This window comes from Dermochelys coriacea, chromosome 1, assembly GCF_009764565.3.
Source record: "Dermochelys coriacea isolate rDerCor1 chromosome 1, rDerCor1.pri.v4, whole genome shotgun sequence".
NCBI classification, from domain to species: Eukaryota; Metazoa; Chordata; order Testudines; family Dermochelyidae; genus Dermochelys; species Dermochelys coriacea.
Window position 1 is genome coordinate 125,431,740 of NC_050068.2, and position 12,687 is coordinate 125,444,426.

The 12,687-nt window shown below is 38.1% G+C and overlaps 1 protein-coding gene across 1 annotated transcript in view; it reads right to left on the reverse strand.

Annotated features, from left to right (window-relative positions):
* The window catches only part of DHRSX (dehydrogenase/reductase X-linked), a 71,288-nt gene that overhangs the window by 14,134 nt on the left and 44,467 nt on the right, over nt 1-12,687 (reverse strand). Inside the window, exon 2 of the mRNA XM_043497801.1 lies at nt 5,410-5,517. Within this exon, the coding sequence (XP_043353736.1) occupies nt 5,410-5,517 (108 nt within the window). The remainder of the gene's footprint in view (nt 1-5,409; nt 5,518-12,687) is intronic.

The following is a 12,687-nucleotide window of genomic DNA, read 5'->3' on the forward strand; positions in this document are numbered from 1 at the left end:
AAAATGTAGAAAAACATCAAAATATTTAATGCATTTCAATTGGTATTCCATTGTTTAACAGTGCAATTAAAACTGCGATTAATCGTGATTAATTTTTTTAATCGCATGAGTTAACTGTGAATAATCAACATCCCTATAAAAATATTTTCTTTCTTGAACAGCTCTCACAATGGAAGAAACTATTTTAGAGTGAAAAAAAGAAACTTAAAATATTTCAAATATGATGTCACACCCTGCAAATCTTAAAATTGCCTTGAATAAAAAAGAAATGTTATTACCAAAGTTAGCAAGATGGAGAATTTCCTGACTACTGACTTAAAAAAAAAATGCAGAAATGAAATGGAACTAGGAAGTTCCAAAAAAAGTATACCTGGTACACTTAAAATGACTAGAAGAGGGCAGTGCAGAGAGACGACATTCCACCTCTTGACTTGTACTACACATAATTGATGGTTTTAGACTTAGTATACGTTTTGCTTTGTTTGACTAGGGACAAAACAGTAGAGCTATCCCAAACAAAGGCATAGAGGGGCTTTGCTTGGGTTTTACTTTTTAATTGTCTTTAAACAAACTAAGCTGGGCAAATTTCAGCAAACATGAATGATTTGGCAGGTTGTGTGTGTGTAAAAATAGAGAGTGATAGCTGGACCTCTTGTAGCCTTCACTGTAGTGCAACTATTAGAGTAAAATATTAAAGTGAGATCATAAAAAGGCAATTGTTTTTCAGCATTCATAAGAGAATTAGAAAACAAGCTCTCAAATATGAAATACTGCTCAACTCTAACTCTACTGTGCAAACCATCCAAACAAAATATGCCTCACTTAGGAAGAGAAATGCTTTCCTGCACATATTAGAACTCAAATATCTCTCAGCAACAATCTCTCTAGAATGAGAGGAGACACAGCGTCATATATAAATTTTTGTAATTGAAATTAAATCAAACTATCTTTGAAAATGAAAAACTGCCCCCTAAAGATAGGATTTAATTATTGTCTTAAAGTCACCTTTGTAGTGTTAACATATTGTATTCGAATTGACTGATTTAGAGCATAAAGAGTCTAACTTGAAAATTGGAAACCAGACAAAACAGAAAGAGATGACAAAGATATTTGTTTTCTCGGTTGCAACTGGACTTGAAAGGGTTTCAAATAAGTGCTGGGTTTCTCAGTGGACTTTTATTAATCTGTAACAAAATTTGAGTCTCCAACAGGTTAAGTATATTTATAGTGTGACTGCTTCTTTTGAAGTGTACAGCATGGGCCTGATTTTCCACTACCTTGCGTTTTCAGCTGTGACCAACGGGCACAGAATGCTGCCAAATCAGAACTTTTCACTGATGGTGCAAAGCTGTGGAGAATGAGAGCTTTTATATTAGAGGGTAAAGATATTATAGCTTTTATATTAGATGTTATATTTTATATTAGATATTGCCACACAAATCAAAAGTTGCCACTTCCTTTAGTACCAGCAGCCCTTACAAAGGGGGAAATTCAAAAATAGATATTTGTATTTCCAAACTAGAACAGCAAGCCCAGTTATTCAGTAACTAGTGCCTGCCATACGTAAGGCGAGTTCTAACTTCCATTCTAAAACCCCTTTTTTCAGGTGCTCATCATTTTTGGATACAAATTCTTTTTGATCTAAAGTTGTCCATGCTTGGACTCAGTGAATGGAATGTTCTGCAAGTTTGAACCCGGGCTAAGATTGAGCTGATCTGCGGCATCCTGGCGCTTCTCTGAAGCTGGTTTCATGATCCAGAATCTCAGCTTCCATTAAATAGTTCAGTTTATAGATGTAATAGTTAAGAAGAAAACTTAAAAAATGTGACTCATGTAACTGATGAAGAGATGCTTACAGAGAATCTGAAACAATAACTCTGAGTAGTGTGAACTGCCCAATTCCTGTCAGTAAGGAGCTAACTCAGAGGCCTAGGGATATTTTAAAGTGTCAGAACTGGTAACTGTTCGTTCCTCATGTAAGAAAGCAGAATCACAGAGCTACACGATTTACTGCGTGTGATGTCTCATTTAAGTGCTACAAGGGGTGGTGTTTTAGAGTTACCGCTACTTTTGCTCTGGTTTGAACAAAGTTGGTTCAGTTTTGTTTTGAATTGTGGGTGTGAAAGTGTATGTGAGTTGGATGGAAGGATAGGGGTGGGGAAGAACACTCAGCTGTTCCCATATATGCTAAATGGAATTTTTTTCACATAGGTAACAGCTCAAAATAGAATCACTATGCTAAGCTTGTTTTATTAACTCACTTTGATTTAAGGAAGAGGCCAACTTAAAGTTCTAAGTGTTTAAAGTCAGACTTTTTAACACATGCACAGCAAAATATTTCTTTATTCATTCTAAAGCTGGAACACCCAGGGGGCATGGCAGGTGTTAAAGCACATAAGCTTTGAATCAGTCTAAACTCTGGCTCACAATTTGAGGTGACCTAATTTCTAACAATAGTAGGGAAGCCATAGCAGCATAGGTGGCTGCTCCTCGTGGAACCTGGGTACATGGTCGAGTAGCTGCCATGCGATGAAAGCAAGTTCAGGTATGTCAACCCCTGCTTCAATCATACCTCTTGATTGCAAAGTAGACATACCCAATGTGATTCTGTCTCCTAGTGGCTGGATTACATAGAGGTTTATGAACCCCAACCTTTGAGCTGACAAAATTGAGTCTTTTAGCTCAGGCACCAGAGGCTCATGCTTTTAGATCCAGAGATATAATTCCTGCTGCAGATAACCCTCCCAAGGGTGTCCTATTACATTATATTGAGTTTTCACATGAGATGAACTACACCACTATACTTATACCAGTAAAACTCAGTGTAGACACTCTTATTCAGAATTACAGCAACCTTTTTTTCAGTGTGAATTTATACATTAACAATGTTATTCCATACGTCTGTTAGTCTATAACATGCCACAGGACTCTTTGCAGTTATTCCAAATAACTCGAAATTTGGAATTATACTAATATAATTGTACCAGTATAGTAATGCTGATAATATAGATATGTCCAAAGTCTGCTCCCACTGAAGGCATTAGGACTTTTGCTATTTACTTTAATGGGAGCAGATGGGAGCCTGTAATCAGGCCATGACATACAGGATAGATGTTCCAGACAGCAGGAACTACAGAAAAAAAGAAGGCTCTTGCATCAACATTGGAAGTATGTGGAAAAGCTTCTCTGGGGTCACAGATATATTGAGAATAAGGTCAAATAATTAAGCATTTTAGTATCAAGGTCTGGGGTGAAATCCTGGAGCCATTGAAGCCAATGGCAAAACCCTCATTGACTACACAGGGTTCAAGTTTTCCCCCACACTATCTAGTGTTATGTCTCTTATTTAACCCCTACAGATTTCTCTATCCCCAAAAGATATTAAAAAATTATGCAGAACTCCAGTTTGCTGCAGAAGGTGGAGTAGCCATTATAGATAAAAATTGGGGAATAAAAACAGGAAATCAGAATAGGAATTTGCTTTAAATCTCCTGATGAGGAGGGACAACAGGATAAGAGAAAATGACAGTGACAAGAGCCATACCTCTCTATCTCCCCTGTGCAGGGAATCTGAGGACTCAGAAAGCATATCTTGTCAATGGAGGCATCCAGAGATCACTGCTGTGCTCCTGCACTGATTGCCCCACGGATGGGGTGGGGGGGTAGGGGTGACGGAACAATTTATATAGTGGGGGTTCTGAGAGCCATTGAACCAAACCCTGTCTATAACAGAAACCACTTCAAGCCAGGTGGAGCAACAGCACCTCCAGCACCCGTAGTTCCAGCACCGACTCCTGAAATACTGTTGAGGTTCTTATATTGCCTCCATCACCATGATATGTCAGCACATGATGGACTCCACTTGTTACCAGTCACCAGTCAATAGCTTTCTTTGCAGCTGTCACACACATTTCTGTGAGGGGGCCAATTGGTCCTCTAACTCTCTCTCTAGCCATGCACCCGGGGTAGATGCATTGCCCCCCTCCTCCTTCCTCTGGGCAGAAATGTTGCTGCACTGCCAAACAGGGCAAAGCTCGCCTTTCAGAGTGACTGCTGAGTCTGCTGAGGGGGCCTCTGCCTTCTGGAGGGCTCCCTGGATGCAGAACCGGCTGTGAAGCTCTGATTGGGCTCCGTGTTTGGGTCAGGATTTGGCTCAGATATTGCATTTGATTGAAATAATTCTTATCAGTTCTACCTTAAATGATGTAAAATTATTTTGAAAAAAAAAAAGTGTGTTTTTAAATTTCCTAAATAAAGCGGAGAAAAAATGACACAGGAACTGGGTTTTTTTTGAGTAAAGTTTTTGCAGTTCACCGTAAAAATACATAAAGATACTTTGAGTGCAATAGTAATAGTGACAGCATTAGATAGAATACAGTAGCACCAGGTTGTGTTTTCAGATGCTTGATTTTGGCTTTTAAAACGTGTCTGACTAGGTTCTTCTCTTAATGTTCATGGAGTTACTCTGCATTCCCACCAGCATGACTGAGAACAGACTGATCCACCACTGCAAGTAGCTTTACACTCTTAATATAGTCATATTTTCCATTTGAATAAAGTTAAATTTCTGGATTGCTGAAGTATTATTAAACACAAATAGAATAATCTTGTAATAGTTCTAAATTACATTATTTTAAATTAAAAGCTTGTGGGTTAGCAACAGGAAAAGATTAGGTCATCTACTGTAGTGTTTTAAACATTATATAAATTTAAAAAAAAATCCAAGAAAACCCCAGAATTGGAATGAAAGATGACTCAAAATCTTCACTGATATTTTTATGTGTGGATAAGTCAATGTTTGCATTGCTTAGAACAATTTTCCTAACTTCTTTTGAGTTGTACTATATGGGACAAAACATGAACCACCATACACCAAAAAAAACCTTTAAATTTTTTATAATATTTCCTCTTAATGTAGAATAGACCTCACCTTAAAAAAGTTTTACAGTCTCCCACATCCTAAATAGAGGGAATACCTGCTCATAACAGTAGTACTTTGCCTAAAAATCAGTAAAAAGGACATTTTAAAGTGTGCCCACTATATAATGCATTTCAAATTACCATGCTCAAGTGTGTGTTTTTATATATGTGTTCATACTGACTGCTTTTTGCATGAAATATTCAGAGAGGCTAAGCATTAGAACTCCTACAAAAGAGATTTGTGTAAGATCTTTGGAACAGGGACCATCTACCACTCTGTGTTTGTACAGCACCTACCACCATGAGGCCCCACTCTTAGTTGGCCCAAGGCACTGCCGTAATAAACATTTTAAATAACATAAGGCTTGGCAGGATTTGGCTCCATAACAACCAGGCATATGTTTAGTTATACTGATGGAGAGATATTTCTTTAAGATTTTAGTCCCTCAGGCACAATATACATTTGTATTGACAAAATAATGACAGTACCTATTATAACGTGCATGCCAAGTCTTGCCAAATGCTTCACAGTATGATAACCAATTCCTTTAGCACCTCCAGTCACTATAGCAACATTTCCATTTTGTGTAGGGAAAACTACATGAAGAGAAAAAAATAACTCATTAATTCACAGTAGCAATACAGATAAGGCTATAAGGTACATATTATAAATACATACATACATTTAATGGATCACTCAACTTTGGCCAATAAAAAATGCAACAACAAATCTGGTGGGCGATAAACGGAATGTAACACTTACCTTTATCATCCACAGTATAATTTTCTAGTATTAATAGTTCACAAAAGACTGTGGACGATGACACACAAATAGGATAGATGTCCAATTAGAAAAATGTAGTAATTTCTATTTGCATGCATTCTGTTGTTATTGTTGCTGTCCTGCAACAATCTGTCCTTTAATAATTTCGGCTTAACTATTTCTATTGTCTAAAGACAGCATGGCAGCTGTTACAAGTCAATTTACAGGCTGTTTATTCAGTCAAACATGCATACAGGGATAATATAAGAATTTTTCAGTAAACAGCATGATATCCTTCAGACCCTTTGGGAAGGGGCTCTGCATTTGCTTCCCCAATAATATGGAGCAAAATCACAAATAAGCTGAACAAGAAAAACTGTCAAAACAAAATTCCTGATGTCCACTTCCCAAAATTTCTGCACCCGTCTATAGAATATAAAAATATTAAAAACATATAAAAACATATGCCCCTGAGAAAATGTGAGGGTTTATCTGTTTTAGTCAATATTTTGTTCATTATGAGCAGAACTGTGCAACTCTTACTCATGTAAGTACATAAGAACAGCTATATTGGGTCAGACCTTGGTCCATCTTGCGTCCTGTCTCCAACAGTGGCCCATACCAGAGCTTCAGGGGGAGTGTACACAACAAGACAATTATGGAGTGATCCACTGCTGTCTTCTACTCTTGGCTTCTGACATTCAGAGTGTTAAGGTCACTCCAAGCATGGGGTTGTGTCCCTGACGATCTTGGCTAATACCCATTGATGGACCTATCCTCCATTAATGTATCCAGTTATTTCGTGAACCCAGTTATACTTCTGACCATCACAGCATCCCATAACAATGAGTTCACCAGGTTAGTTGTGTGACAAAAAATAATTCCAGCTGTTTGTATTAAACCTGCTGCCTATTCATTTCATCAACTGACCTCTGGTTTTTGTGTTGTTTGAAAGGGTAAATAATGCTTCTCTAATAATTTTTTCTATACCATTCATGATTTTATAGATCTCTATAATGTCATCCACCCCCTTAGTCATCTCTTTTCTAAGCTGAACAGCACTAATCTTTTTAGTCTCTCCTTATATGGAAACTGTTCCATATCCGTAATTTTCTTTGTTACCCTTCTCTGAACCTTTTCCACTTCCATTATATCCTTTTTGAGATGGGGCAACCAGAAGCGGACATAATATTCAAGGTGTGCACGCACCATGGATTTATATAGCGTCGTCATGTTTTCTGTCTTATTTTCTATCGTTTTCCTAATAGATCCTAATATACTGTTAGCATTTTTGATCACTGCAGCACATTCAGCAGAATTTTTCAGAGAACTATCCATGGTAACACCAAGATCTCTTTCTTCAGTGTTTAAAGCTCATTTAGAACCTATCTGGGATTATTTTTTCCCAATGTGCATTACTTTGCACCTATCAATGCTGTATTTCATCTGTCATTTTGTTGCCCAGTCACCCAATTTTGTGATAGCCCTCTGTAACTTTTCACAGGCTGCTTTGGACTTACATATCTTCAATAATGTTTATTGTCTGCAAACTTTGCCACCTCACTTTTCACTGTTTCCAGATCATTAATGAATATGTCGAACAGCAGAGGTCCCAGTACAGAACCTTGTGGGAGCCCGTTGTTCACCTCTCCATTGTGAAAACTGACCATTCATTCTTATCCTTGTTTCCTATTTTTCAACCAGTTACTGATCCATAAGAGGACCTTTCCTCTTATCCCAGGGTTACTTAGTTTCCTTAATAGCCTTTGGTGAGAGACCTAGTCAAAGGCTTTCTGAAAATCCAAGTACACTTTATTGACTGGATCCCCCTTATCCACATGCTTGTTGACTCTCTCAAAGAATTCTAAGAGACTGTGAGGTATGATTTCCCTTTACAAAAGCCAGGTTGACTCTTCCTCAACACACCATGTTTATCTCTGTGTCTGATCATTCTGAGCTTTATTATCGTTTCTACCAATTTACCTGGTACTGAAGTTAGACTCACTGCCCTGTAATTGCCAGGATCCCCTTTAGCTATCTTCCAGTCATCTGCTACAGAGGCTGATTTCAGCGACAGGTTATGTAGTACAGTTGATAGTTCTGCAATTTTATATCTGAGTTCTTTTGAAATTCTTGGGCAAATACCATCTAGGCTTGGTGACTTATTTCTGTTTAGTTTACCAGTTTGCTCTAAAACCTCTTCTATTGACATATCAATTTGGGACTATCTGAGTAACTGTCCACTCATGTAAATAAGGGGCACACAATCAGGTCTAAGAGTTAAGGTTGAAATTACAACTGGAGTGAGCACTGAGTAGTCTACTAAATTTTCTATTCCAAAAAGCCTTTTTCAGGTGTTATTACTTTGATAAACTTTATCTTTTGGCTGATATTTTCCAGATCTGCTCTCTCCATGAGGACACTTGAAAATAAATGTTGAGCAAAAATGCCTCTGCAATTTTTGAAAATGAGAGTGAATTTAAAAAAAAAGATATTTTTCGAGAATGAAATAAGAAATTGCAACTTTTCTACAAACAGCTCTTGTGCCTAAACAAGACAAGGCAGAAATTTGTAATTTGGCAAAGAAATAATCTTTAGGCCAGACGTGTTCCCTTCAGCCATCCAGTGAAAATACAGTTTGACTTAGCGGAATTGTTAGAGTTGCTAAAAAGAAATAACAATAAGGGTTTATTAAATATCAGCCTTATCACATTATGTGGGCACTGTAACTTGTGTGGCATTTTGGACTCTATCAAAATGCTATGGTAAACTCTGTCTCATTCAATGTACAGGTGCATACAGTAGAAGGTAGTATGATCACTGAAGGTGCAAATGAAAGGAGGAAGGTGGCCAAAGCAGCAGCTGGATGATTTCTTTGTAATATGACACAGCATTGACAAGCGCCGCTCTGAAACAATGGATAAAATTGCTAAGGACAACAATTTGGAGGTGGACTACAACATAATGGATCAAGAGAACAAGAAGGAGCCCAGTGCTCATGGGACTTTGACAAGCAGGAAGAATACAGCAAATGCATGAACAACAAAAAGATCCTGCCACAAAGCAGCTTTCAGCACAGAATCAAGGGGCTTGATTCTCCAGTGTATTTTTCCAATTTCACAGCAGTGACTTTAGTGGGGCCATTCACATACTTAAAGTTAAGCATGTGTTTAAGCACTTTGCTGGATCAGCACCTAAGTTCCTTAAAATTAAATCCAGTTGAAGAATTTTGGAAATCTTTTAGTTCCAACATTTCAAAACTTTCACAAAGAAACAATAACTAACTCCTTCTAAGCTAATATTCCTTAGCCCAAATAAGCCTGCGTTTCAAGATCTATTTCTTAGGATTTTCCCCAGGGGTTGGGTATGAGTTGGGATAAGAAGCATTAGGATTTTATTGATGATGGGGGCAAGATGATCCATTTGTAGACAGTGCTACAATTATATGCATGTGTAAAGAAAAATGCACAAACATGTGTTTGTGCCTACTTAATCGGCACATTTGACAAAGTTAGATAAATAAGAATTCATTAAATAGGAATGTACATTGAAAATAGCTCACAGTAGAGGTAAATTACATCGCAATCCAAGACAACTTCTATGAAGAGTGATGAGGGAAGCCTACACAAATGCAGACTGTTTTTTTTTCTCTCATTTCCTTTTTATTCCACAACTATCTGTTCAGTATATTCAGGCTTATTCCATTTTCATTCATTCTCTGTACTGATATTTGCAGTTTCAACTGTAGTGATTCTCAAAAAAAAAAAAAAATCCTTAGATAGGACTGCTTTCCATTAGCCCCAAGTATATCATCTTTCATCTCCTCTCACTCTAAATATACCTCCTGCTTCCTTCCCCTTTTCCCCATGTCCTCCCTTTCAACCTACCACTTTTTTGTATATCTTGGATACACATCCCCATCACTTATTTCAATGACCTACATTATTAGTTTTGTTCACTGCACTGACTTTGCTACATTTTAGTAGAAGTGGAAGTCACTGAGAATGAGGTGGTTGTGAAGAGAGGAAAATGGAGGAGCAAAGTCAGAAAAGTGATAGACGCTGGACGCCGGATGAGAAAGAGAAGCCGATTGAGTAGTGTTTAATGCTGGAGGAATGGGAAAGGAAAAACCCAACCCTCTCACAGAACTGGGTTTATAAAGTTGACAGGCCAGTCATCAGGCCCAGTCATCACTCAATCCACAAAGGTACTTAGATACTTAAACCCCAGACTTAGATGCCTAAATCTCAGGTTTAGGCACTTAAGGCACAGTTTTAAGCTCCACTGCTATCCACAAAACTTCTGCTGAACCCTGTAGGTGCCTCAACTCACTCAGTGCCTAAGTTTTCAGGGTAAAAGTTCCCTCAACACTTATGTTTTTTCATGTGCATGTGCACTGTTGCCTCCCTCTAGGTGTCTGGACACCTGTCTCCCACCTAGGCCCCAAAGCAATTCATGATGTCTCTTACCTGTCCTGTCTCAAATAGTCATTGGGCCTGAGGAGGCAGGGGGTGATTCTCTAGCCTAATGGTTAGGGTATAGTGGGTACTGTCCCCCTGCTCCAATTACTCTTTCATTATTTATCCACAGTGGAACACCTAGAACAGAAGAGATTGAGGAAGCCCTACATCAGAACATCACATAGCTCATTGGTTAGAGAACTCTCCTGAGTGGTGGGAGACCCTTGTTCAAATCCTTTCTCCCTCACAGGGAGAAACTGAACCTCTTCCATATCCCAGGAGAATACTCTAACTACTGGTCTAAACGTTATAAGGTGGGCACCCCCATCTCCTCTTCCAGCTGTTTTGTGTGGAGTGCAGCAGGCACCTAAGGCATTCCTGCAAGAAAGGCCATAGGTACCTGAGGATAAGTCTACACTGCAGTTACGCACCCGGGGCTGGCCCTTGTCAGCTGACTTGAACCCACGGAGCTCAGCCTAAGGGGTTGTTTAATTGTGGTGTAGACATTCAGGCTTGGCTACAGACCTGAGACCAAAATATCTACACTGCAATTAAACAGCCCCTTAGTCTGAGACTGAGAGCCTGAGTCAGCTGGCACAGTCCACCCATGGGTTTTTAATTGCAGTTTAGACATACAGATGGGTTCCCTTTCATGGATGGCTAGCAGAGATGGGTACCTTCCTGCAATCTGGACTTAGGTGCTTATCTCAGAGAGAGGAGGGGCATAGCACATGCTCCTCTCATTGGTATCCCCCATTGGCTAGCTTAGCAGCTGCCTGCCTAATGTTCTGGCTTTTGTGGATTGCATTATTACCTAATTGCTCCACTTGTGTCACAAACCTTAGATGGAAGAGCATAGGCCTTGATTAACTACATCTAGGTAAAAAGTACAGTGCCTTGATTCTATGATTTACAATGAGAAAGCAATCTCAGTACTAAAAGCACACCTATTTTTTCAGTGAAGACCTGGTCTTAGTTTCCAGAATAGATCTGGGCTTAACCTAGTCTCCCAACACATGAAGACTCTTTTATTGTATGTAACACCATGATCTAGGTATTGCTCAAAGCTGGAGAAGACCCCTTGTGGGAAGGTGTTGCTCTTTCTCAGTTTGTTTTGCTACACAGGAGAAATCCTCCTTGACAGTGTTTGCATCTTACTTTAAGCATTTCAAATATGTCTCAGATCCTGAAGAGATGAGCCAGATTCTGCTCTCATTTGCAGAAATGTAACTCCTGAGTAACTCCATTAACTTCAATTTAAGTCACTAATGATTTACACTGGTGGTAATGAGATCAAAATCTGACCAAATATCTTGTTGGTAATTTCCCTTCAGGTTCAAACACATTCATTATTCTACATAGTCTTTAAGCCAATCACACCACTATGGAACTGTCTAATGGTTTTAATCTCTTTCGCTGGAAGGACTCACTCGGGCTCATAATTTTTGCTATGAAATACGTAAAGTGAGATCCATATTCTTGCAACATAAGTTATTTTTCTAGAGTCCCTTCAAATGTCCTGCTAAAAATATGTGTGCAATCACTATAAACCTATAGAAGTAAACCAGACATTAGCAGCTTTATAACTAATCATTGGGAAATTTTCAACTTTTCTGTGTGAAAATAAAATTAGTCAAAATAAAATAATGGCATTAAATTAACTATTTGCACTGCAGAAATGTATTGTTTAAATTTAAGGAAATAACCCTTAAAATGCCAGTCACACTCAAGATGCAAGGTCACAGCAGTTACATTGTCTTTAGACTACAACTTTTTGAGGCAAAATCCTACATGGATTTTTTATTTTTTTATTTTTTTTCTTTATTTCCTTTATTTTTATCATGGAGCACAAACTGTATCTAATACAGCACTCTATTAAGCTTTTTTTTCCCCCATCCAAGTTCTTTCTGACTGGTATATATTGGACTATTACAAAATCCACAGACACTAAAGTATAATTCCTTTATTGTTCACTGTTCCATTAAATCATGTTAACGCCATTAAAGATTAATACTTTAAATGATCGACCCTAACAGTGGGGTTTTTATTTTTATTTATTTGGTTAACTGAATAGCGTACATGCAAAATAATGGGCCTGCAGGTAACCGGTAGAGACAGAAAAGAAAGGTGAATATTTAGACTGATGACAGGTATCAAGTTCAGAGTTGTTTTCATATAGCAACACTCATGTTGAAAGGAAGGTGAATAGATGAGTGTTGTTGCCAGACACAATATAATTCAGTGTGACACAGCACAGCACAATCAAGTTTTTCAAGTTGGGTAAAGGAAACAGTATGGTGAGCTCAGCCAACTACAATATTATTCTCTAGTTTTTCTCATCCTAAACACTCAGATACTTTTCCTACATTTTTATTTACATGGGTAAGTTAACAGAACTTAAAAGCATCTTCACCAACTTTAAAATGCTATATTACAAAAAAAAACAATTCATCTGCACTGCTATTCCTGATCGTAATCATATGACTACTGGATAATTCAGTCCAAATGACAGTTCTTAGAAAGGAAGCTAAGGCAGGCATCTAT